The sequence below is a fragment of the Callorhinchus milii genome, unplaced genomic scaffold (genome assembly GCF_018977255.1).
Source record: "Callorhinchus milii isolate IMCB2004 unplaced genomic scaffold, IMCB_Cmil_1.0 Scaffold5, whole genome shotgun sequence".
Taxonomy (NCBI): domain Eukaryota; kingdom Metazoa; phylum Chordata; class Chondrichthyes; order Chimaeriformes; family Callorhinchidae; genus Callorhinchus; species Callorhinchus milii.
Window position 1 is genome coordinate 50,024,399 of NW_024704746.1, and position 27,648 is coordinate 50,052,046.

Sequence of the window (27,648 nt, forward strand, 5' to 3'; positions counted from 1 at the left end):
AGCAGAAATCCATGTTTATTTACCACCTGCTGGTTTGTATTCTAATACAGTATAGTGTTCATCACTAACTAGATTTTCAAGCATCTTTTTAAATACATTTTCTATCATACAAATATTACAGCTATCAGCAGTCTTTTCAATGTGAGAAAGTTGCATTGAGTCACTTAAAATGAATGGGGCTCTCTCTCCCTTTGCTCCGTTTTCTCCGGGGCTGTACAAAATCATCGTCAAAATCCTCGTTCACTTTTGTGTTTTCGTTCTCGCTCTTTGCTGCTCCTGGAGGTGAAAATTTCCTTTCTGGATACAGCAGTTTTAATTTCTCCTCAAAGCGATCATCCAAAGTCCTACCAGCGTGTGACACTTCAGAGTCTGGCTGCAAAGTGAACATATAAATGAGGCTGAACTTTCTGATAGATATTACTCTCGGCAAGTCAGTGACTAGAAGGCATCAATTTAAAGAGCAAATGCAGAGGTGAGAAGAATTTGTTCACGCATAAAGGTTAGGATATTGAATGCTCTTCTCGGAGCAGTGATTGAGGCAGAATCCTTCAAAGGGAACTAGATAAATACCTAAAAGAAGAAACATGGAGTTATGGTGAAAGGGCAGGTAAATGGGACTGAAAGGATTGCTCTTAAAGGAGCCAGCACGGACACGATCGGCCAAATAGCCATCTTCTGTGCTGTAAATTTCTATGCTTCTCGGAAACCTTGTCTGCTCTGCAAGGCTTCCACTCACTAGTTACCTGATGGGTTCCATGCTTAATTTGATCTCTTACAACCAAGGACACATATGAGGTTTGGGTTCTTGACGGACTACATATAAGAAAGGATTGACTTTTACATTGTTTCCAAATAGGATTGGTGGGAATTTAGTTTGTTCCAAAGTTTATTAACTTTTGACTTAGTTTATTGGTCGTTTTCTTACAATTAGTTTAGTTTTGACACATTCAACCTTTTTACTTGCACGCAATCCATACCATTGCTCCTGTGTGCAAAAGAGAAACCAGATGTGGGGTAACTGCTAGAGGTTAACCAGTGAGAAAGATATAGCTTATCATTGAGAGCACTGTCAGGCAAGCTTTGCACTCTTTTTCCTGCTAGGACCAGACTGCCCGTTTGGGCTTTGAATAACAGGAGTCGAGTGGGAAGAATCCCTGCTCTCAGTGCTGTTCCTCCAAGTCCTGCCGATGAGCTGGGCCGGCTGGTCCATCACCAACAGTGCCTTGAAGTGTTGTGGCTCAACTCGGCTCAGGAACTGAACGACCAAGATCACCATAAAGGATTGACAACTGATGTCCCATTACTATGCAAGTTGCCTTGGAGCCAGCTCAGCCTCAAAAAGACCCCATTCCCCAGGAAGATAGTCGGGTTAAAAAAAAGCGTGGTATTAGCCTCTTAATAATTAGTTTCGGGGTGTGTCCTTGGTTGTAAAAAATCCAAATTAGGGTCTTAGCTCTGTCTCACGTGTACAAGGCGCATCTTGTCATTCTGTGCCCGGACAGAGAATATATAGTTTGATACAGCGCCTTATCACGTCGTTGAGACGTCTCAAAGTGCTTCACAGAATACACTGTAAAATGAATTGATTGTATAATTTGTGGGTGAAACATGGTAGCCACACAGTGGCGTCCCAATAGAGGACCAATTTGTTTTTTTAATTTTTGTTTTTTTTGAGAGATTTTCATGTTGAAGAAGTGTCTCAAGGCACTGAACAGTTAAGAGTTTGCACCCAAGCTGGGGGTTGGAATCAAGAGGGGTGGAGGGCAGGGGCACTCTTGTTTGTTTCAGAAACTGAGCTGAAAACTCAGTGCAGCCAAAGTCAGCAAGGGCTGAAGAGAGTTTGGATTTTAAAAGCCTTGAGGGCTGTGTAAGGAACAGACATCGTAGGGAGGTATGGAGTTCAACAGACTCGAGGCTCGAAGTTGGGAAGCATAGAATGATTGAAAGACTGAAGCAGTCTGCAATTGACAGTTTTGTAGTGAATGAGCAAGGAAAGACCGAGAGGTGTGGAGCCTCCATCATCTTGAGGTCCTGAGAAAGACTGAGGTGGAGCAGTCAATGATGAGGGAAATGGAGGGAGGTGGAAGAGTGCGTGGGGCAGTGCTTACCTCATTGAACTCAGAACAGTTCTTAAAAATCAACCTAACATCAGCCACAAATTCATCAGGTTTCTGATAGTGATGTGCGAATTTCTTCTGTAATTTTTTCTTCACAGTTGACATGTCCATTGGCTTTTTAATAATCTTGTAGTAATCAGGCACCTGCAGAAAATGACCAGCCTTTCTCTGTCGTGGTTCAGTCAAAGGTACAGTAATAATAGTAATGATCCTTGCATTTATCATATCAAAACATCTCACACTGCTTCACAAGATATTCCTACTCTTCATATCAATAATGATCCTTGCATTTCATACAGCACCTTTCACATTGGGAAGCATAGAAGACAGGATGATTGAAAGACTAAAGTAGTATGCAATTTGACAGTTTTTTGTTTTCTAAATCCAGTGGACAAGCTCAGCTTCCTGTGGTCTGGGTCACACCTCCATTGAGTAACTCAGCTCCACAGAATGGGAGCTCTCAGGCTTCCTGATCAGTGCAGCCAAACTCGATAACAACTTTTAAGAGAGAAGTAGATAATTATTTAGGAAAGACAAGTTTGCAGGGCTATAGGGAGAGCGCAGGGGAGTGGGATTGATTTGGATAGCTCTTTTAAAAGAGCCGGCACAAGCATGATGGGCCGAATGGCCTCCTTCTGTGCTGCATAATTCTATGATTCTATGAAGACATCTCAAACCTCCCTTTTGTTTTCAAATAGTGCCATGGGATCTTTAATATCCACCCGAATAGACAATGTAGCACTTCCCCTAGCTCAGTCTGGACCTTGAGCTCATCGCCTCCAAAATAGTGCTTGAATTGCTAACCTTCAGATACAGAGGTGAGAGTGCCTCCAACTGAGGCAGGAGGACTGTTCCCCTCTATAACACTGAGGCCAGTTATAGCTGAGATCAATTTAACTCAGCACTGATCAGGGAGCCTGAGAGCTCTCAGTCTGTAGAGCTGAGTTACTCAATGGAGCTGTGACCCACATTATAGGAAGTTGAGCCTGTCTAGTGGATTTAGAAAAAAAATAAGCATTTTTTTCTAAAGGTGCCTCATTTTCGAGGAAATGTTCACAGCTGCACTATTGACAAATCAGTCTAGATTTAAATTGAACTTCTGACGGGGGGGCTTGAATCCACAAGTCAGGAGTGCAAACAGGCTGAGAGAGGAGAAAATGTTGTGGCTTGTTTGTCTTCCAGGTCTAAATGTAACACCTTTCCCTCAGAACCTTTGTTGGTCAAATAAAAGTATGGAGCGTTAAGGTTTGCTGACTGTTCATGTCTCTTGCCCTACCTGCCCCACCATCAACTTGCAGATGTTTGGCCTATCTGCCTCCACTCTCTGGAACTCCAATCTGGAATCCCTTTGACTTGCTCAACTCCCACCCCTCGTTCAAGGTGCGTCTTAAAATGTAGCTTCCTGATCACCTCTTTGGTCATCTTTCGCCTTCCAACTCCCATCCCCACCCCCATAGTTCGGTGCACAACCAGACCTATTAAGTGCCTTGGGACATCTTCCCGACGTGAAAGGCACTATATAAATGTAAATTTTAATTGTATTGTTGCAGTTGACTGGCTCTGGGCCAAATCTCTTTTTGGTTTGTTTATCCACATACACAAACTGCCGAGTAGATATTGACCCATTCTATCACCCTTCAATTTAGGATAGGTCAACATACTGTACTGTTATACAGGAAGTGTCTATGCCACTTCCTGCGCATAGGATTCAAAGCAAAAGAAGAGACATCAGTGGTGACCCCGTGACCCAGCCATGCTGACTGGTGGATGTGTTTTTTTTTGCAAAGCGGAGTTTGAGTTGATGAACACAAGTTATAGCAGAGGATTAACAGGTAGGGAATACTCACAACTGAAGCCGGGACCGGTTCCTGGAAAGCCACGCTCATCTCATCGCAATACAAGGACAGCAGCAGCCGTTCACATTTCTGTAGCACAAAGCTTTCTTATTTCACGTAACTATTATAGGATAATGTTGCATTAGAGATAGGGCAGTGTAAGTTTAGCAAAGATGTTAGCATGGATGAGCGGACCCAGCTATCTGGAAACATAGGACAGGTCAGAGCTTTTCTCTCTGAGTTGAGAAATTTGAGAGCGGACCTGAACGAGAGGTTTAAGATTATGAAGTAATTCAATAAGGTGGATATTAATAGGCTGTTTCTACTTGTTGGTGAGTCCATAACTAGAAGGTATATAAGTGAATATAAGTGAGTCAGCCACAGATTTAATAGGGAGTTTAGGAGGAACTTTTTCACACAGAGTGTGAAACTCCCTGCCAGAAGCTGTGTTTGAAGCAAAAGACAAAATTCAACATTTTCTAAAATTTAAACTAATAACATTATTATTCTCTAAACTATTAACATCCCCTCTTCTGAAAGCAACTGCTTTTTTTTGAAGAGTATCTTTTATTCTGTCCCCCTGCCCATATATGTATTTTTATAAGCCTTTTAAGAGCAGAACATTTGGAAACACCAACCCTTTGATCAACAAGAGTGAGTCCAGTGGATCCCCCTTTCCTCTTTTCCCCTTTATCACCATCATGGCGTTGGTTATCACAGTCGTACAGAACCTCTGGCTTTGAAAGATCGCGGCAGAATGTGCAGATCCATTCTCCACTGAGGAAGGAATAAAACGGACATGAACAGGCTTGGCAGCAACGGTTTTAAATAATAGCAATCCTTAAATTTGATATTGTAACTTATCACATTGCCAAGATGTCTCAAGACACTTCACAGGATATACTCCTTTCTCTTTTCGAATGGCTCTAGGACCTTTAATGTCAACAGGCATAGCTCAGAGCTCGGTTTAACATCTCATCCAAAGGACGGCATCTCGGACAATGGAGCACTCTCACCAGCACTGCACTGGAGTGTCAGCCGAGACTGTGAGCTCAAAGTACCGGATATGGGGCATCCTTATTAAGAAATCCCAGAGAAAAACTGACAACTAAATCCTAACACAGAACCTTAGTGTGGATTGATTTGCATTTCCCAAGAGCCTGACTAGATCTTGAACCAAGTTCTCCCAACATGAAGGAACTCTTCAGGACAAAAATGCTTGAAGCCCTTACCTTGGAAAAGTGAGAAGTGTTGGAACGTGGCAGACCAGATGAAATACTTTGGGACATTTCTCACAACAGAGGAGATCCCCGCCATTCTGACACACAGCGCACCAGTCCTCATTCGGGTCATCCTCTTTGCTGTTTTCCCCTGCAGCCCGCAGAGATTTGTGAGATGTGCTTTTGGATTGGGCGGGTTGAGCGAAGATTGTGTTGTCAGTGGGCGAGGCTGTACTGTCTGGAGGGACCGTTTTTCCTGTGGCATCTTCTCTGTTCATGTCCTCTTGGTTGTTTATCTCCTCTTCTCGATTGTCTACCTGCACTTCTGGTAGCAATGTGTTCGGTAGTGGTTGGGTTGCATTCAGCTGTTTGTGAAGTGGGGAACAAAATAGTTGCAATTTTTACCAATTATTGGAGAGATATTCCACCTTAATCTAATTACATTACATTTCACCCCACAAATACAATCACTCCACTTCACAGGAAAATCCTGTGAAACTCTTTGAGACATTTCAACAACAAGATCAAGCTCTATCTCAAGGATTATTATTATTATTCAAAGAGTCCAGAATTTGGCAACCGGCTGAATATACTTTGCATAAGAATTGACAGAAAACCGGTTTCAAGATTGAGGTTGTATGCAGGACACCCAAATTCTGGATGTTCACAAAAGCTCATCCCTCTAACACTGGAGACAATCTTTGACGCAATCTCCTCAGTGTTCTCTCTTATACTTAAGGCAGGCTCCATTGGCACCTGCTTTGATGGAGTTGCCATTCTTCGGAGATGTTTAAACCGAGCTCCTGTCTGGGGTCTGTTCAGCTGGATGTTAAAAATCCCATAGAAGGTTTTTTTTCTTTCCCAGTGTCTGACCAACAATCACCAAATAATATTGGCCACTCACTTCACGACTGTTTTTGGGGCACAGTGCAATTTGACTGCTATGTTCGCCTACAAAATACAGTGACTACACTCAAAGCACTTCACAAATCTGAGCTCTCCCACCCACGCTCCCACGTGCATGTAAAATTAATGTTCAGTTATCTGGAGTTTTGACCCGAACTCACCGTGCAGATCTCCTGCTCAGTCTCTGCAGGCTCTTGCTTGATCACAATGATGGGAAAGTCACTGACATCGTCCTCCGAAAGAGGTTCTTGCTTTATGTTCAGTGGTTCCAGGCAAACTTGAGAGATCTTCTGCTGAGGTTCCGGCCTCAGCATCCAACTGGATGAGGTGCAGCTGAAAGAGGGAATGATTGGGTCAGAGCAGAATCTGGTAACAGACTGTCTCAGTCAGTGAAACGCTTACACCTGGGTGGGTTCAATTCTCACATTAGGACACAATCTCAGTCCAGAATATTAATAATATAATCCTTATATTTGATAATAATAATCCTTGCATTTGATATAGCGTTTTTCATGTCAGGAGGACGTCCCAAAGCGCTTCACAGAACACACTGTAAAGTGAATTGACTGTATATTTGTGGGCGAACGTGGCAGCCAATTGCGCACAGCAATGTCCCACAAACAGTCGTAGATTGAAAATGACCAATTTTTATTATTGTTTTTGGTTTTTGGAGGGATTATTATTAGGCTCTGTGTGGAGTAAGGAAACTTGGCCAAGGTTTCGCCCTGCCTGGAATTGAACTCAGGACTCTCGCTTGCAAAGCGAGTGCTCTAACCACTGAGCTACAGGACTCCACAGGGCCTTATCACACCATTGAGGCGTCTCAAAGAGCCTCACAGGATTTACTGAAAATATATTTTTAAATAGTTTTGAACAGTGAATCTACAACGTCCACCTGAACAGACACAGATGGGACTTCAGATTAATGTCTCATCTGAAGGATGATATCTCTGACAATACAGTGCTCTCCCACCCACACTGCTTCATAGTGTTTGCATAGAAAATATGGACTCCAAGTCCTGAAGCTTGAATTCGCAAGCTTCTGATTCAGAGGCCAGTGGAACATTTTTATTTCCTTGCGTATGTGGCATAAATATGTGGAAACTTCCATGTGCAGGTGGCATTTATGGAACTGTGTTCTGCATATTCAAGCATGGTGCTCGGTTTCCACACATGTCCAGACCTAAAACTTCAGGTCTTCATTTTTCAGTGAAAAACTTCTATAAGTATCCATTATTATTCTTATCACCTGGACCCGTGAGTAACAGGATGTTCACACTTAGAAGCACAAGGGCTGGGCAAAGGGTCACCATCTGAGTTAATCTCAGTTTTATACCTTCCTCTGCTGCCATTGCTGGATGCACTGGAGGAACGGCCTGGAGGGTTCACGCTGGTGATGGTTACTGATCCTGAGAGAGAGAGAGAAAAACTCACTGTAATCAAGAAAAAAACAATAATGATTTGTTCACTCAATCCACGACTGTTTGTGGGACACTGCTGTGTGCAATTGGCTACCGCGTTTCATGCACATATATACAGTCAATTCACTTTACAGTATATTCTGTGAAGGGCTTCGAGACATCTAGAAGACGTGAAAAGCGGTATATTAAATGCAAGGATTATTATTATTATCTCTGCATTAAAGGGGAACAGGGGGCTGTTCAGCCCATCAACCATATTTTGGGGTGGTTTTTTAATTTTCCTGCCAGAATACCTTAATAATAATCCTTAAATAATCCTCACATTGGATACTTCACCTTTCACATCATAGGATATATCATGAAGTGTAGTGACTATGTATTTTATGGGTGAATACCAAGTATACTTTCAGGTGTCAGCCTGGCTCAGTCAGTATCACTCTCCCCTCTGAGTCAAAATGTTGTGAATTCAAGCTCCATAGTCAACAACAACAACAAGAAGATTACATTTGTATAGCGCCTTTCACGGCGGGAGGACATCCCAAGGCGCTGGACAGTGTATAGCATTTCAGACCCGAGCTGGGATCAGGGCGGGAGAGGGAGGGGAGGTGACCGATGGCATAGTCGAACAGGAGGCGGGACTTGAAGGAGGCTAAGGAGCGGGCGAGGCGAAGTGATTGGGGAATGGAATTCCAGAGGTTGGTGGAAGAGTGGCTGAAGGCTCTCCCGCCAATGGTGGGGCGGGTGGGTCGGGGGATGTGGAGCAGGCCAGAGCCGGCTGAGCGGAGGGAGCGGGCGGGTTGGTATGGGGTTAGGAGGTCACAGATGTAGGGTGGAGCGAGGCCATGGAAGGCTTTGTAAGTGAGGACCAGGATCTTGAACTGGCCGATGGCATAGTCGAAGGGGAGCATCTTGAGGCCGGACTTGAAGGAGGCAAAGGAGGCTAAGGAGGGGGCGAGGCGGAGTTATAATAGGAGGTTCAGGTTGGCTGGTTCAGGCTTAACAGAAGCAGATGGATTGGTTACCTGCGTGCCCGGGAGATGGGACCGAAGGGCCAGGCGAATGGTTGGTACTGGAGGCCGAAGGTTTGGCGGAGCTGCCATTTCCAGGCTTCTCCCTGTTCAGTAAACTATCCAGCAGTGCCGTCCCAGCATCATCCAGCTGCCATTGTAAAAAGAAGAAAATACACATTTGTTGGGAAACCATTACAGACGGCGAACAGCAAATTGAACTGGGACCTTGTGGGCTGGGCTTTCGCTGCATTGAAATCTCCAACCTGTTCCAGATAGCTTTAGAAAAACTTTAGATGTCAACCTGGCTAAGTCTATCGCACTCCCACCTCCAAGTTAGAAGGGTTGTGAGTTCAAAACACAGTCCCAGTAAAAAAAAAATCCTATGAAACGGTTTCAGATGTCTTGACGATGTGATAAGGCGCAGTATCAACTTCAAGGATTATTAACTGTAACTACTGAAGCTCTTGTATAAAATGAAGTTTGAGTCCAGTACATTTTCTGCAGAAACCCTATCCAGAACAGAATAGGCTGTGGAGGAGGGGAATAATGATGATTCTATCTAGTTATACAATTTAAGGTCACTCAGGCCAATGACACTAAGTGGAAACATTTTGAAAAGAAATTTTCTGTAAAACTGGTTTCCCTGCATTGGTCACCTCACATTGGGAATTTGAACTCACTGTCCAGGCTGAGCAAAGGTGCGGTGGGCACTGCAATGTCACAGGTGGAATGAAAATTTAAACTAACTCTCATCTGCCTGGTGGATATTGAAGATCAACACTGCTCAAAATAAGAATGGAGGTTCTCCCAGTGTCCTAGCAACAAATCTGTATGACCGACAGTGATAAAAGCTGTGTAACAATTCTCCAGATAAATTGGTCACTCACTTCATAGCTGTTTGTGGAACATCGCTGTGCACAAATTGGCTGCTATGTTTGGCTACAAAATGCATAGTTAATAGGGAAAACTCTGCAAAGTGCTTTGAAACATTTCAATAAAGTGCTATATGAGAGGAAAGTATTATTATTATGATTATTTTGCTCATTGATTGAAAACACTCAAAATCTTTGCAAATAAGTGTGCGAGCCATATGTATGTCAGCCTGGCTCAGCCTCTGAGTCAGATGGTTTTAGGTTTAAGCCACATCAGAACCTGAAACTCATTAAAGTTCTACTATAAACACTGACACCCCAGTGTTGTCCCGGGGAACGCTGCAGGGCACTGTGATGACAGGACAGACAGGCTGAGCGCAAACCAGCTGGCTCATTTCCCTACAAAATGCAGTCACTGCACTTTACAGTGCAGTAAAGGCGTGAGGGTGTGGAGGCGCTGACAGAAGCCAATCAGGAGGGCCTTGGTCTTGTTGAAATTCAACTGGAGTAAGTTGGTTCTCATCCAGGACTTGATGTCTGACAGATATTCTGTCAGGACAGCAGTGATCTTGCACTTAAATGGCAAACTGTAGCTCTTTATAAAATGATTTCAGTCCAGTTTAAACAGCTGTCCTTAATCAACCCCCCCCCCCACCGATCGGAATAGGAGGGAAGGTGGTGGGGGTGGGGGGCAAAGATGGACATAGCAACCGAAGAAATTTGAAATCAGGAGGGGAGATTGAACCGAAACCTCCTCATGTTCGTCGTGCTCTGCCCTGAACAGAATCTGGAGAAGTATAATTGGACCTGAAGCCAATACACCAACCATAGCTAACTTCGCCACACAATGCTATATCATGGTGTGTGCGTTTTGTTTTTACCTGAATTGGAGGGAAATCAGGTATGCAGGATAGGTGCTCAGCACTGGTAACTTGTGAGAGCAGCTCTATCATTGGATTCGGATTTTTGGAAAACGCTCCTCCACTTGCAGCCATGGTAGAACTAGAGGGCATAACTGGAAAAGGTCTTGGTTGTCCTGGGATGAGATGCTGAGGAAAATGGTGGAAAATGGTAATAGTACAGTGCACGGTTATAGGAATGAGACCAAGGGAGCGGGCGAAATGGGGCACAATGCAGCTTTCTCCAGGAGGAGGCTATAACACATTCAATGCTGACTGCATTCAGGCTCTGCAGAATGACCCACTATTCTCAATAATAATTCTTGAATCGATATAGTGCCTTATCACATTGTTGAGATGTCTCAAAGCGCTTCTCAGAATATATTGTAAAATTAATGGAGTGCGTATTTTGTGGACGAAACAGCAGCCAGTTGTATACAGCAGTGGCCCATAAGTAGTCCTGGATTGAGTGACCACATTTTTTGTGGGAGGAATTGTTAATGTTGGAAAGTGATCTGCCTATCGACGAACAACCCAGTTCCTACTAACCTCCAGGTAAACAGAGGCTTATGGAGTGAAGAAACTTGCCTTTTCCCCAGCCTGGGAATCAAACCCAGGATCTCTTACTTGTAAGGTGGGTGCTCTAACCATTATTCTACAGGACTCTAATTAGGGCTAATCTCCGATCTTTGTTCATTACAGCGTGAGGTAACTGCGGAACCTGAATGCTCACTCTCCCAACTCTCCATCTGACTTGTTTTTAATCGAGAGGTCTGAGTTTATCATTGGGCTGAACCGTCTTGCGTTTCTGTAGATTGTTTGTTTCCTGTTCCTTCGTGGGCGGTGGTTCTGGTGATACAATCAGGGCTACATTCCTCTCTGATTCCATTGGCTGGGAAGAATTTGTTTTACGTGTATGTCCGTGTGTTTACCATCTCACACTGCACAATCCTTTAAACCACAAACTGCAATGAGCATGTGGCCAGAGGGGCCAATTGTTCTCTGTGAGTGAGCTGTTCTCAGCCAAGCAGCCCAGTTAATTCACCTCTGCATGCCACTTAGTAGAGCAACGAGGGCAAATCAGCCAGTATGTAAAGTTAACTCTTGTGGAACATGTATTGCACTATATAATCTAAGGTCTATATGTATGCTACAGTGCATATGATGTGTCCATAAACTATATAAAAAATAATAATCTTTGCATTGAAATAGGGCCTTAGTACATCATCGAGATGTCTCAAAGCGCTTCACAGAATATAGCGTAAAGTGACTGTATATTTTGTAGGCAAATGCAGCAGCCAATTGCGCACAGCAGTGTCCCATAAACAGTCGTGGATTAAGTGACCATTTTGAAGGGATTATTACCCCAGGAAAAGCGTGAGCCAAACAACTAATAACCAGGTTCCTACTTACTGCTACGTGAGCAGAGGAGTGTGGCGTAAGGAAACTTTCCCAACGTATCGCCCTACCTGGGAACAAAATTCAGGTCCTCTCGCTTGCCAGGACCAGTTTCTCTCACTACAGGACTAAGCTACAGGACTCCATATAGTATGCCAAACACTTTGTACACACTGTACCAAACACTATGTTATTTTGCAGAATGCACCCCATCCCCCATTAGTGGAGTCCTGTAGCTCAGTGGTTAGATCACTCGCCTCGCAAACGAGAGACCTGGGTTCGATTTCCGGCAGGGAGAAATCTCGTTAGCTAAGCTTCCTTACTTCACACGCCTCTAGCTAGCATTAAGTATGAACTCGGAAAATAAGAAGAAATTGGTCACTTCAATTCTCGACTGTTTGTGGGACACTGCTGTGCGCAATTGGCTGCTGCGTTTGGCCCACAAAGTATAGTAATGCACTATACAGTATATTCTATGAAGGGCTTTGAGACGTCTCAAAGACGTGATAATGCGTTATATCAAATGCAAGGATTATCATTATTATTATTACTGTTCTATACAACTACAAGTTGTATTTATGTGGCACACTTCACATGGGGCAGCGTCTCAAAGAGCGCTCAACAGTGCTTGAGCCTAATGCCGAACCAGGGAGGGGAGTTGTACATGTACACTGTTTGGTATATATATATCTATAAATTGTATATATATATTATATATGTAGCTGTAGTGTAGTCACGGTTAAAACCATTTGAATGCTTCAGACACACTGCTTACCTGTCGCACCAGTAGCTGTACGGGGGCCAGCTGGGGTCCATTGGGCTGCTGGTTGCTCACCATTCTGCCTGCGTTCTGTGGTATTCTCATCTGATGTGCCTGCAGCGGTGGATGTGATGTGGTTCTCTGAAGGCTCTGTAGACTGATGAGGCGAGGCGGTTGCAGAGACTGAAGACAACACAGGTTGTTGTTACATAGCAAGTCTGGGAACCTGGCATTTGAACCTCAATCTGACACACAATTACATTATTTATTAAATCTGAGTTTATTCAATATTTACTTCCAGATCACCATGCTTTTTCTCAAAGTCCTGATATGGGGCTCGAACCCATAACCTTCTAACTCACAACCGAGAGTTCTAACCACTGAGCCAGACTCACATAAATCCCATATTATTCCTGGTTAAAATTCCTGGCTTTATTGCCAGTTATCGAGTTTACGCAACTGGTTTTCCTGGTCTGCATTCCCGGTTATCCTAGTTTGTATACTCACTTGATATACCCAGTTATATCAGTTTATTTTCCAGGTTTTCCTGGTTTATACACCTGGTTTATATTACGACTGATTTGCTGCCATGTTTATAGAGGTGTAAGACGGGCCAGAAGGGTGTTTGGAGCAGAGGTGACCTGACTAACATTGCTCAGAATGAACAGCGGCTCACCTGGCTGACGGGGGAGAGAGGGGCTTGGTGCTGGGGGAGTGGAGGACCCCCCGGCAGGGACTGCTGTGCCCCTGGCAGGACGGGCCTTATCTGCTGCATTCTCTGTTGGATCCGCTGAACCATGGCCTGTTGCTGCATGTGCTGGAGGCGAAGCTGAGCCAGGTTGATCTGACCAGGCACCTTCGCTGTGCTGTTCTCCTGAGAGTGTGGGTTCTGCCCAGTAACTGTGCTCGGCACAGTACCAGTCTGAAGCTGGACCTTATCCAAGACCAGAGAGCCTGTCAGAAAGGGAAAAATACAGATTTTATATTCAATTTGCACGTTTTCCTCATTACTCCCCCCACAAAAATCCTCTCATCTACGAAGGTTGTGACTCACAGTGCAGTGCAGAGTACTGCTTTGTCAGACTTGCTGACAATCCACCAGAAAAAATCAGTTGTCATGGCTGTTTGTGGGACATCGCTTTACAACTTGTCTGCCAAGCTAACCTACAAATTACAGTCACTTTGCTTTACACTGAAATCCTGCAAAGCACTTTGAGACATCCACCAGACATGAAAGGCACTGTATCAATTGTAAGTATTATTATGATGAAGCGGAATAGCTAAGATTAATCTAACAGCGAGGTAAACTGACAAATATAGAAAGCAGCAGATTAAATGTGAATGTTAAACAACAGCAAAATTACATTTGTATAGAGCCTTTCATGTCAAGAAGACGTCCCAAGGCTCTTGAAAGTCAGTGTTATGGACCTGAGCTGGGGGAACAGTGTCAGTGGTTAAAGAGAGGTTGATGATGGGCTTCATTTTTAAGATGATGGAGGTGAGGGAAGAGGGGGAAGACAAGGTCGAAGGTGTGTAGAGAGGGATGGGTGGGGGCCGGGTGTGTGGGGGGGGGGAGGTGGTAAGGAGGTAGTGGTGGATGGGGGAGAGGTAGCCGAACAAATTCCCGCGATTTTGGATTCGATGAAGTCCAACATCTCCTCACAGTTGGAATTGGAGGAGGACGGGCGAGGTTCAGAAAGATGGACAGAGGAGGCCATTAGTGGTGAAGAGGAGCCTGGGATCGTCTTTGGTCTCCAAGATTATCTTGGAATAAAAGGATGATTTGGCGGATGCAAAGGGCGGAACGGTCTTAGTGTGTTCAAGCTTAGATATGCTGTTGGACAGTTAGGTTTGATTTGGTCTAGGTGCCTTACCCAAATTGAGGACATTCTTAGCCCAGAAAGTTGGGTCACAGTGAAATCGAACTGAACTGGTTGCTACCGGCGATGCATCACATCTCGCTCGAAGAATGTATCGCAACTGAAAAGTGATCTGAAACAAGGAGATAGACCGTAGAAATTTACACAGAAGCACAGAAGAAGATTATTCAGTCCATCACGTCTGCTGTTCTTTACATACTGCACACTATACTTTATACTATGCTGTAATGTACAATGGAGCCCTGTTTTAACAGAGTGGGAATGAACAAGCTTTGCACAAGCCCGGACTTTCTTTGTCCTGAAACCCCCACTGCCTTGCAAATGAAAGCTGGCGTCTCACCAGCCGCTTGCTGTATAACAGGGCGATGCTGCTTCCGTTGGAAATGGCCCACTTAGCAAAGTTCATGACATGCTCCACTTGCTTTGAGAGGCCACTGATCTCCGTCTGTTGCTGCTCCAATTTTGTCTGGCGGTCTTTCGTCACGCTCTGCACAAAGAAACCACCCAGTTACAGCAAGTCTGCCGCTCTTTCACACTGAGCAGGTTATGAGTCAAGTGTCAGAACTGACAGAATAACAACCCTCACATTTGCCTTGCCTTTCACGTCATGAGAGAACATTTTAGGACAAATACAAATTTACATTAATATATCGCCTTTCACATGGAAGTGCTCTCCAAATGCAAGAATTATAATATTATCTAAACCTAGGTGAAATTAGCTTCCTAATCCAAATTCTAGGCCTGGCTCCTCCAGCAGGCTTCTTGGTCCATTGATCAGGGACAAACCTCTGGCTGGCTTTCTTGTTTTGTTCCTAGGGCGCTAAGGCCATTTATAAACCCCACCCCAGCGGCACTCAGCCCATGTTTGCTGACTAGACATAGACCTGGGGCCAGGGTGTAAGACACTTCCTTACCTGTAGGACTCAACTACTACTGCTATCACACATTAACAACAACAACTTGCACTTATATAGCACCCTCCACGCAGTGTAGGCAAGAACCTCAACACATACATACACATACAAAGGTATAACTGAATGTTTCTGTATCTTGTGCATGTAGGCTGCTTGTCAGCTGTTGAGGTGGTACAGAAAGTTTATATCTCAGGCTGTCTGTGAGGACAGCCCGGCTGTGACGACTGCGGCTGCTGTGACATTCCACCAGTTCAGCAGGAGGCAACTGGTGCTTTCACTGAGGTGCAGGCTTGACACTGACCTGTGCAGTGTAAACCCACGTGTAGTCACTTGCCTCCAGTTGCTGCAACAGTGCTTTCCCCTTCTTGTTTATCTCGATCATCAGTGTGAAGACAGCCACTTTGATGTCCTGCTCCACCTTCTTGCGGTTTTCATTCACTTCATTAATCCTGTAACACAAGAATCCTTGATGGACAATCATTGCATTTTGTATTGTACATTTCATGTCACTGTATATCACTGTAAAGTACTCATAATCATAGCATTTGAAATTGCGCATCTCACGTCAAGAGGATGTCTAAAAGAGCTTCACAACACTTCCTATCATGTGCAGTGACTGCATTTTGTTGGTGAATTGACACGAATTGAAAAGCAGCTCTTTATACTTGATTTAAATTATAGGCTCTGTGCTATCAAGAATAATAATTCTATTTGGTTTATTTCCACATGACATTAAAATTTCTCATACTTTTATTGGTAATTGACTGTCAAGTGTAGTAACTTAAGTGTAGTAGGTAAACTCAGCGGCCAGTTTGCTTAGAGCAAGCTGCCACAAACAGTCATGAAGTGAATGCCCAGCTGGAGAAGTGTTGTCCAGGACACCATTTCCAAAGAATCGCAATAAATCCAGGTGCATATTTTTAATTTGCATATTTTTAATTTGAGCATTTGAGCAGCAACTAATGGCAGAGCATGGCTGACAGCTATCACTGATGATTAATTGTGCTGTTATGTCTCTCCTCGCAAGGTAACAGAGGACTAATACCTGTTTTGTATCTGAGTGGCAGTGTACTGGATGTAGTTTTTCTTCTCTTGCAGCTTAGCTGTCAATGTATCGATGATCACCTTCTGGTTATTAAAGGCCTCTTCCAGAAATTGATACCTGCTCAAAAAGGCACAAGGAATGAGATACATTGGTCAGACTCCAGCAGTTATCCAAACTCCAGGGTCCCCAAACCTTGGCTCTTACCAAGCTGCGCCTGTATTAGTTAAGTAAGATGCGTCCCTCCAGTGCGAGAATGCGCACTCCATTCCAGACATGGGAATTTCTATGTGCAGATGATATACATGGAACTTTCAGTCTGGTTTAGATACTCTCAAGCACAGGCCGGGTCGGTAGGGTTGCAGGGGGCCGGAGAGGGAGATAGGGTGAGATGAGACCGTGCAGAGGTTTGAACATGAGGGAGACCGGGAGCCAGTGCGGTTACTACTGAAATTCACGGCTGTGTCTGAACTCAGTGTGAAATTGTTGTCTTTATTTAGCAAAGGCACTTAATTTAAGAGTTAGCAGTTGAAGATAAACTTATTGAGGTCTTAGTTTATACTACTAAGATGAGGAGAGTTGTAAAGGTCGGTAATAAGATGAGCAGTGGCACTGAATGAGCTGAATGGTCTCCTCCTGTGCTGAATCTCAATGCAGCGTCTAGCCGTCTGGTTACCTGTGTTCCTTGTGTTCCAGCAACTGGCAGTCCCGACACGTCAGGCGATCACAAGTCTCACAGAACAATTTGAGTTGCTCCTGCCTGTGGACAGGGCAGAAGAGTGCCCGCTGGTTGGACACACAAACCGCTTCTGAGAACAGAACAAAAAAACACAAATTTAACGTAATTTGGAACGTCATCCCGACGTGAAAGGCGCTCTGTAAATGTAATTTTGTTGTAAGATTTTGCCTGTGGCTTATTGCTGCCCTTGCTATTCCAAAGAAACATATCCTCCCTTGTATTCCCATCTGAATCCCATTTTAACCTAACATCCAACAAATTGGCTGTTCATCTCATTGTTCTTTGTGTAATTGCTGGCAGATTGATTGTCTTATTGGGAGTTGATATCATTTTGTAAGCCTGGTTCCTTCGGTAGCACTCTCACCTCTGAGTCAGAAGGTTCAAGCCCCACATAGGGACTTTGACTCACAGTCCAGGCTGACACTCTAGTGCACTGCTGGGGGGATGCTACATTGATTTTTCATTTTTGATATGAGACATTAAACTGAGGCACCGTCTACCTGTTCAGGTGGACATTAAAGATCCCATGACACATTTCAAAAAAAGGGAATTTCTCTCTCTGGTGTCCTGGCCAACATTTCCCCCAGATAAATCAGTCACTCATTTCACGCAGGAAACAAAATGGAATGAATGGTGTGTATTTACCTGGCGATACATCTTCTTTCTGCCTTACAGTGTGGTCTTTTGTAAACTTGACCCGTTGATGGGCTTCGATACAGGTTTTACACAGCCACTCGAGGCATTCCACACAAAATCCCCTGGCCTCCGCATTGTCTTCACAGCTGGTGCAGACCTGGGAAAGATAAGAATCACAGGTTACTTTACTGACCCCGAGAGAAATTAACAGGTAGGGTTAATTTCTAACTTGCCAGACAGCACTCTCAATGATAAGCGGTGTGGTTTTAGCTGGTTAAACTCCAGCAGTTATTCCACCCCTCACTCTGGGTTTGAGTAGAGAACCAACTCATGAGCAGAGTTTGAGGCGAAGGAGCACAAACAAGATGGTTAACTGTGGCTACACAGGTGGTTAACTGGACAGAGCTATCAAAATTGCCTACAAAACACACTGTAATTGTCATTTGAGAGCACCTGCTTTTGAAGCACTTTAAGACATTTCAAGGTGAAAGTTGCAGTATCAAATGCAAGGATTCTTATTATGTTTTGAGGTGTTTATTTGGGGTGGATAAGTTGATGGGCACGTTTAATCTTGTTCTCACCTCAGTAGTTGGGAGTGGTTGCAATAAAAAAGACAAGGCGTTTCTCCCTTCCACAATTCATGTAAATGCAGATTTCAATGCATAGAATCTCTGCAGTGTTGGAACACTGATGGCTCCAGAAATCTGCGATTCTGCCTTGTCTTACATCAAATCATTGTCTAAGATGATACTCCAGCACAGTGCTGGCGGGTGCTGCATTGTCGGAGATGCGTTCTTCGGATGAGACAGTAAATGGAGATCCCGCCTTTGCCCTGTTAGTGGATCTTAAAGATCCCACGACACTATTCAAAAAAGAGAAGGAAGTTTCTCACAGTGTCATAGCTGACAGTTCCCAAGATAAAATTGCTCATAGTTGTTTGTGGGATATCAAAATTGTTTTCAAAATTGTCTCCCGCTTTCGTCTACAAATAAAGTCTCTCCACTTCATATAAAGTCCTGTGAAGCACTATGAGACGTCTCCATGAATCAAATGTAAGAATCATTTTATTATTATTGTTCATCTGAACTACTGCTGGTAAAGACATCCATTCACTTTGATCTGCCACAAAGCACTTGGGAAATATATATAATAAATAAGAGTTCTTTACATAAATTGTCAGACTCAGTTAGAAATATTGTGTCCAGTTATAGTCATCCCACTTTAGGAAGGATATCAAGGCGATAGATTTACTAGGATGATCCTGGGGATGAGTGATTTGGCCCATGAATGGAGATTGGAGGAACTGATAATTTTTCAGCTGGAACAAAGAAGGTTGAAGGTGACCTGATTGAGGTCTTCAAAATTGTGAGAGGTTTTGATAGTGTCCAATGAGAGAAATTATTTCCACTGGTCGGTGAGACAGTGACTAGAGGACTAACTATTTAAGATAGTTAGTAAAGGAGCGAATGGGGAAGTTAGGAGAATTTCTTTCACACAGAGTAGTTAGGATATGGAATGCTCTGCCAGGAGCAGTGGTTGACTCAGAATCCATATGAGCTTTCAGAAGCGAACTAGATAAACACATAAAAAGGAGTAACTTCAGGGTTATGGGGAAAGGGCAGGTAAATGGGACTGAAACGATTGCTCCTTAGAAGTACCGGCACAGACATAAATGGGCCGAATGGCCTTCTTCTGTGATATAAATTTGCATGGTTCTACGGTGGCTGATGAGTAGTAAACAAAGACATTACCAGCTTTGGCTGTGAAAGTCATCCTGCGGCAGATTTCAAGCAGCAGTGAATAGCTTATAGTAAACACGAGCAAATAAAATCTCCCTATTCTTCCAGATCCAAATCCATTCTCACAGTTAACACCTTCATGATCTTGCTCCCCCTACTTCTGTGACTCGTAACCTGCCTGCAACCTCCGCTCAGCGGGCTCCAGCCTGGTTCACATCACTCGCCCATCCGCCCCACCATTGGAGGGTGGACCTTCAGCTACTCTGCCCCCATCCTCTGGAAAAGGCGCTATACAAATGAAATTTTGTTGTTCTTGTTCTGGACCGAACACAGTTTCCCTTCCAAAGTCACCTCTTGGATAAATCTGTGGAGTGGGTATCATACGTATAATTGAACCACCTTTACGTTCGATATAGCACCATTGAAGTTGGGAGGCTGTCTCAAACACTTCAGAGGATTTACTCCCTTCAGAGGATTCACAAGATCACAAGTATGAAGAAAGCCCTTCAGCCCATCTGATCTTATTCCTCCAGAACACTCGCTTATCAGTCATACACAAGCAATAACAGTCATATGCACAGACTAATGCAAGTGTGCCCTCAAAGCTGGAGACGGAATGGCTTGTTTTTGTAATCATAAAACTTTCCAGTCAATGTGAAGCAATTGTCAATTAAATATATCCAATGGAACATGATGGTACAGAGTACTTGAAGGTAATTTGCAACAAATGGCCCAGTTTTATACAGCCGAATGGGTGAGCTCAAAAGGTAGAAGGTCGTACTCTGCACTTAAATGGGAAAGAGAGAGGTAAAGAGAGGGGTTAAAGCGGAGGAGAGGGGTCAGAGCGGAGGAGAGGGGTCAGAGCAGAGGAGAGGGGTCAGGGGAGGAGGAGAGGGGTCAGGGGAGGAGGAGAGGGGTCAGGGGAGGAGGAGAGGGGTCAGAGAGGAGAAGAGGGGTCAGAGAGGAGAAGAGGGGTCAGAGAGGAGAAGAGGGGTCAGAGAGGAGGAAAGGGGTCTTGCGAATGGTGCAGTGTACTGCAAAGTGTCAAGTTATCCAATAGTATCTTTGCTTCCTTCAAGGAAGAAGCTAAATATACTAGCTGTACCCATTGCAGCTAAACTTGCAACCAGTTTCATTTAATCAGCCTTCTCTCTTTCGTCTGGCATTTTTATTTGTCCACGAAAGGCTTAATTTTCACTTCTTAGGCATCTTTATCCCTTAAGATTAAGAAAATGTGCTACTGAACTTGTTAGCATCCCTTGTTCACATATTTGCACACATATCCTTTTGGGAGCACTCCTGTGGGAGGACTCCTGTTGGGAGGACTCAGTGGGAAGATTCCTGGTTGGGAGGTCTCCTATTAGAGTCTATAATCCGGAGCAAAATAAGTTTTCACTTAGAAAAATATGGGTTAATAAAGGACATCCAACACGGATTTATTAAAGGTAAATCGTGTCCAACAAACCTGATAAGAGTTTTTTGATGAAGTAACATAAAGGGTGGATGAAGGTAGTGTAGTTGACGTAGTTTATATGGATTTTCAAAAGGCATTTGATGAAGTCCACTTAAGAGACTTGCAACAAAATAGAAGCCTACGGTATTAGAGGGACAGAGGCAGCATGGATACAGAACTGACTGTGAGACAGAAAGCAGAGAGTAGTGGTGAACAGTTATTTTTCTGACTGGAGGGAAGTGTGCAGTGGTGTTCCCCAGGGCTTGGTATTAGGGCCACTGCTGTTTTTGATCTATATAAATGACTTGGACTTGGGTATAGGGAGTACAATTTCCAAGTTTGCAGATGATACTAAACTAGGAGAAGTAGTAAACTGTGAGGATAGTAGCAGACTGCAAGAGGACATAGACAGACTGGTAAATGGGCAGATAAAGTTTAATGTGGAGAAATGCAACGTGCTGCATTTTCGGAGGAAGAATGAGAAGAGGCAATATAAGCTGATGGTACAATCTTAAAGGAGGTGAAGGAACAGAGAGACCTGGAGATTCATATAAGTAAATCTTTGAAGGTGGCATTTGCTTAAAAATAACAGTCACAATTAATTATCTAGGTATATAAAGCTGTTAAAAAAAGCATACCGGCTATTAGGCTTTATAAATAGGGGTATAGAATACAAAAGTCAGGAAGTTATGAGCCTCCTTCCTACAGCCTGGTCACCACACTTTAGTAAGGATGTCAAGCAATTGGAGAGGGTGCAAAGGAGATTTACCAGGATGGTACCAGGAATGAGGGGCTTCAGTTATCAGGAGAGATTAGAGGTTATTCTCCTTGGAGCAGAAAAGGTTAAGAGGAGACTTAATAGAAGCTTTCAAAATTATGAAGGGATTCGATCGGGTGAACAAGGAGAAACTATTTCCACTGGCCGGTGGGTCGGTCACATGAGGACACCGATTTAAAATAGTTGTTAAAAGAAACAGAGGGTAAGTGAGGAGACATTTTTTCACACTAGTTGTTCGGATCTGGAATGCATTGCCTGAAAGGATGATTGAAGCCAATTCGATAACAACTTTTAAGAGAAGCAGATAATTATTTGGGGAGGACAAGTTTGCAGGGCTATGGGGAGTGGGTTGGTTGAATAGCTCTTTTCATAGAGCCAGCACAGACACGATGGGCCAAATGGCCTCCTTCTGTGCTGTATAGTTCTATGATTCTAGGTATATAATAATATTAATGAAAAAAATCCTTACATGCTGGTAGTGTGCCTTTCAAGTCAGAAGGGTATCTCAAAAAGTGATTGTACTGTACAGTTCCGTACCTGCTATCCATCAATGAGGGCTCAAAGCCACACTTGTTGGTGATATTGGCTTCCGCTGGTATTCAACGACAAACTAGTATCCTGAGCCAGATGGGTCTGCATCACTCCCAGCAATTACTGATGACAGCTCAGCCCAGCCTGGATTATCAGCAAGGCTTGGGAGAAGCAGACTAATATTATTATTATAAGGGATTATTTCCACTCAGCTCCTGTTATCCCTGCAAGCCATGCCCTAATGGGTTGGGTGGTTTTCGTGGACCAGCAGCGGGAACCTCGCCAGACAGTGCTATCAGTGGCATGTTATGAGGCTAGACAAACTTCAGCAATTGCCTCAACGCATATTCTGGGTTCACCAAGCCATGACTCTGTGCCTAATACTCTCAGAAATTAAGCCTCTCAAGGGAGAGTGTGCATCAGTCTATATACTCTTACACTCAGCTGACCAAAAAAATTCATTAATAAACGTTAGCTCTTTAGTCACGGCCTTTAAGTCCGGCTGCTGCAGTGATACAGCCACAAATTCTGTTGTTTTGATTACTTTGCCAATCCTATTACTGCTCTGAAAGTGCAACTAAGTGTCTTTTGTGCTTTGTCTCCTCCAGTGGTGTAGCATCGGTGACTGCAGTTATGCAAAAGTGGCACAATTCATTGCACTGTATAAATATGGCAGATGCTGTTTAAATCCCTCACACACAGATGGTCTTAAACTGGGATACAAAAAACACCTAACATTTATATAAAGGCACGTACTTCCCAAAAGGCAATTAAATCAAATTGCACTGAGATCAGACCTCTGCCACTGAAGCTTAACATTGGCACAGTGCGGTACAGGACAGGTGAGCTGCTTACAGTGTGCCACACAAACTGGCCAAAATCTACAATACACCAGGCTCCTGTTGGTGACTGAATGACCAGCCAGCGTGGCTCACTGTCAGCACTTGAAGGTGCAGACCTTATCACGTTGTTGAGACAGCTCAAAGAACTTCACAGGATTTACTGTAAAGGGGAGTGACTGTATTTTTGAGTGAAATGGGGCAGCCAGTTGAGCAATGTTCCACAAATACAAAGTGAGTGGCCACTTCTTTGTATTTTGGGGTATTGTTGGCCAGGATGTCGGGAGACACTCCCTCCTCTTTTTGAATAGTGCCATGAGATCTTTAAAATCCACCTAAACAGACAGGACCTCAGTTTAACGCTCATCCGAAGGATGATTTCTTCCCCCTTCAACTCCAGTTAAATCTTCAAGCCAAAGCGCTTACAGTTTGGGTGGTCCTACACCACTGTTAGGAAAGTTCTCAAAGTGCTTCACAGGATTTACTGCAAAGTGTAGTGACAGTGTAATTTTTAAGCAAACGCCCAAGTTTTTGGGGGGTTGTTGCCCAGGACATCATATGAAACTCCCTTTTCTCTTCCAATAATACCATGGGATCTTTAACATCCACCTGAACAGTCAGGACCTCAATTTAACGTCTCATTCGAAGAATATAATCTCCAGCATGCAGTTCTCCCCCAGCATTACATTAAAACGTTATCCTGGACTGTGTGAATTAAAAGTCTTGACATAGGGACCCCAATCTTCTAATTCAAAGCCAAGAGCACAACTAACTGAGCTAGGCTGAAACCAAATATATCCTTTGAATTGCCAGAGAGAAAGCTGCCAGCTCGACACTTCAGTTATAATAATATAATAAATCTTGCATTTGATAGAGCACTACATCACCTCATTGAAATGTCTCGAAGCGCTTCATAGGATTTTAATATGAGGTGCAATGACTGTATTAAAAACTGCCATCATCACGCCCACCCTGAAAAAACCCTCCCTTGATGCGTCGCAGCTATCAAGCTACCGGCCCATCTCCAACCTCCCCTTTCTCTCCAAGGTCTTGGAAAGAGTTGTCGCCTCCCAACTGCGCTCTTTCCTCTCCACCCATTCTCTTTTTGAACCCCTTCAGTCAGGTTTCCGTGCTGCTCATAGCACAGAAACTGCCCTGGTCAAGGTCACCAATGATATCCTGACTATCTGTGACCAGGGCTCCCTCTGTCTCCTCGTCCTCCTCGACCTATCGGCAGCATTCGATACGGTCGACCACGCTATCCTACTCCACCGCTTGTCCTCCCACCTCAACCTTCAAGGCACTGTCCTTGAATGGTTTAGCTCTTACCTTTCCCACCGTCTTCACTTCGTCTCAACGAATGGCTTCTCCTCCACCCCCCGTACTGTCTCATGTGGTGTCCCTCAGGGCTCTGTCCTCGGTCCCCTCCTCTTCACCCTCTATATGCTCCCCCTCGGTGACATCATCCGCAAACATGGGGTTAACTTCCACATGTATGCGGATGACACCCAACTCTACCTTTCCTCCTCTACTCTCAACTCCACGACCACCGATGTCCTGACAGCCTGCCTGTCCGACATCGAGTCCTGGACGAGAGACAACTTTCTTCAGCTCAACGTGCGAAAAACCGAGGCCCTCCTGATTGGCTCACGTCAGCGCCTCCGCACCTCAGGCGCTGACACCATCAGCATCCAAGGCTGCACTCTCCACCTCTCAAAGCCAGTCAGGAACCTCGGCGTTTTGTTCGACCCTGAGCTGTCCTTTCTCCCTCACATCCGCACCACAACTGGCACCGCCTTCCATCACCTCCGGAATATCGCCAGATTACGGCACTACCTCACCCCTCACGCTGCTGAAACCCTGGTTCACGCCTTTGTCACCTCAAGGCTGGACTATGGGAACTCTCTCCTCGCCGGCCTTCCCGGCACCTCCCTCCACAAGCTGCAGGTCATTCAGAACTCTGCAGCTCGTGTACTGTCCCGCACCAGGCTTCGGGACCACATCACTCCCACCCTCGCTCGCCTCCACTGGCTCCCCATCCCCCAGAGGATTGATTTCAAGATCCTCATCCTCACCTACAAGGCCATTCACGGCCTTGCTCCCTCCTACCTCTCCAACCTACTATCCCCCTACCTACCTGCCCGTACCCTCCGTTCCTCTGGCTCCGGTCTGCTCCACGTCCCCCGCCCCAACCGCCCTACTATCGGTGGTCGGGCCTTCAGCCTCTCAGCCCCGAGGCTCTGGAACTCCATCCCCCAGTGCCTTCGCCTTGCTTCCTCCCTTTCCTCCTTCAAGGCCGGTCTCAAAACCTTTCTCTTTGACCGTGCCTTCAGCTCCCCTCTCGACTCTCTTCCTCCTCCTCGCTCCCTCCCTTCCCTCCCCTCACCCTGACCATTTCCCCCTCCTCTCTCCCTCCCTTCCCTCCCCTCACCCTGACCATTTCCCCCCTGCTCGGGTCATGACCCAACTGTGCAGCGCCTTGGGACGTCCTCCTGACGTGAAAGGCGCTCTATAAATGGAATCTTGTTGTTGTTGTTGTTGTTGTATTTTTGTAGGTGAACCAGGCAGCCAGTTTGCACATGACGAGCCTCACAAGCAGTTATTTACTAAAGGCTCTTCGCTATCTATAAGTTCCCTCTTGGTAACGTCATGTGCAAATATAGTCCACTTTTATACCTATGAGGATGATACCCAACTCTATCTCTCTGCCTCCACCATTGACCCAGGATCACCGCTGCTCTGACCGATTGTCTGTCGGACATCAAGTCCTGTATGAGCTCAAACTTTCCTCAGTTAAATGTCTGCAGACAGGGGCCCTCCTGCTTGGCTCTCATCAGCACCTTCTCACCTCAAGCACTGACAGCATTGACCTACATAGATGCACACTCCACCTCGTGGAGCCAGTGCATCAAGCTTGCTTGACTCTCAACTGTCCTTCAGAATCCAAATCCATGCTCTCTGGAAAGCCACCCTGGAGACCCCCAGACTCGCTAGCTTCCTCCCCTCTTTCAAGGGCCATCTCAAGTGTAGGTCTTTGGCCATGCTTTCGGTCATCTTTCCCCTCTCCAATCCCCTTGACCCCACCTCCAGCTCAGGTGAATGTTCTTTGAGACATCCTCCTGACATGAAAGGTTCTATATCAGTATAAAGTGGATTGTATTTTGGGACATTGCTGTGGACCAAATGTCTGCTACTCTTGTTTATAAATACATTTATGCATTTTACAGAGTGTCCCTGTGAATGTTTATAGACACTTTATCAAAAGTAAGAATAATTATTGTGTAAGTAAGGGTCAGCTAGAGTAAATGAGTATAAATAACATGTCTAAGATACTGAAAGGTTTTGAGAGATTAGAGGGTGGGGAATATTTAAGATGCAACCTAATTCAGTTGGTACCACACTTACCTCTGAGTCAAGAGCTTGTGGGTTCCAGCCCATGGGACTTTGAACTCAAATCATGCAGGCTGAAACTACAATACAGTAATGGGGATAACTGCATTGTTGGAGGTATCGTCCTTCAGATGAGACATTAAACCGAGATCCTCACTGCTGTTCAGGTGGACGTTACAGACAGATATTTCGTCTTTTTCTATACTCGACTGGGAGGACACCTGTGGGAGGACTCCTATCAAAACTACACTAACCAAACGGGTTTACTGTGTGATCCGGCAGGTCCTCAAATTATTGCAAGGCTAAAAAACTGCCATTCATTTGTTGCGGAATATATTAGTATAGATATATCTCTTGGGACGTCCTCCCGACGTGAAAGGTGCTCTATAAATGCAATCTTGTTGTTGTTGTTGTTTAGAAGGGTGTATGCTTTCCTCTGTGGCTACGTTGTTGCAGAAACCATGCATACCTCATTTTGAGGCTTAATTAAAGTATTTTTTAAATATAGCTAATCAATGATAGGAGATCCCCGAACAAAGAATGCCCGTGACACTCCTGCATGAAAGACCTTTCCGATGAGGTATAAATCATGTCTCTACGTCAATCAGTTATTGCGTTATTAGCGGATATACAGACAGACACTTCACCGTTATTAGTATAGATTACTGGCGAAACCTTGGGCAAGTTTCCTTACTCCACACGCCTAATAATAATCCCTCCAAAAAAAAACAATAATTAAATTGGTCATTTTCAATCTACGACTGTTTGTGGGACATTGCTGTGCGCAATTGGCTGCCGCGTTCGCCCACAAATATACAGTCAATTCACTTTACAGTGTGTTCTGTGAAGCGCTTTGGGACGTCCTCCCGACGTGAAAAGCGCTATATCAAATGCAAGGATTATTATTATTATTATTATTATTACTAAACACTGATACAGTGTGACAAATGATGTTTTTCTGTGTCACTAATTTTAATCAGGAAAGATCGGCAATTTGGATAAGCGGATGGCTCTTGTATAAGGTTTTAATGAGTGAAATACCATTTGCCATAAATTCTGTAATACTGTGTGGAAGCACAGTAATTTACCCCTCTAGGTCACACTGCCGCACTCTGAATGCAACACAAATTTGAGGCCTGGTTCCTCTTACCTGATTGTATTTTTCATCGGTGCTGCTAGGCACTTCTGCAGTGTCCTTCACAAAGTAGTTGTCTATAATATCTGGCTGCCGGCATTCCTGGTGACAGACCGGGCAGCGGACCACACCGA

The 27,648-nt window shown here is 44.5% G+C and overlaps 1 protein-coding gene across 1 annotated transcript; it reads right to left on the bottom strand.

The window, feature by feature from the left end:
- LOC103189841 (E3 ubiquitin-protein ligase TRIM33) lies at positions 1-27,648 on the bottom strand (the record flags this gene model as incomplete). The annotated part of the gene is given in 18 exon segments (XM_042335542.1): positions 1-373; positions 2,109-2,261; positions 3,965-4,042; positions 4,591-4,729; positions 5,185-5,537; positions 6,240-6,411; positions 7,415-7,487; positions 8,522-8,657; positions 10,263-10,430; positions 12,454-12,621; positions 13,115-13,392; positions 14,313-14,430; positions 14,659-14,805; positions 15,567-15,681; positions 16,278-16,394; positions 16,951-17,083; positions 17,659-17,806; positions 27,530-27,648. Coding segments are annotated over 18 exon segments (2,828 nt in total), but the record flags the coding sequence as incomplete, so codon positions are not given.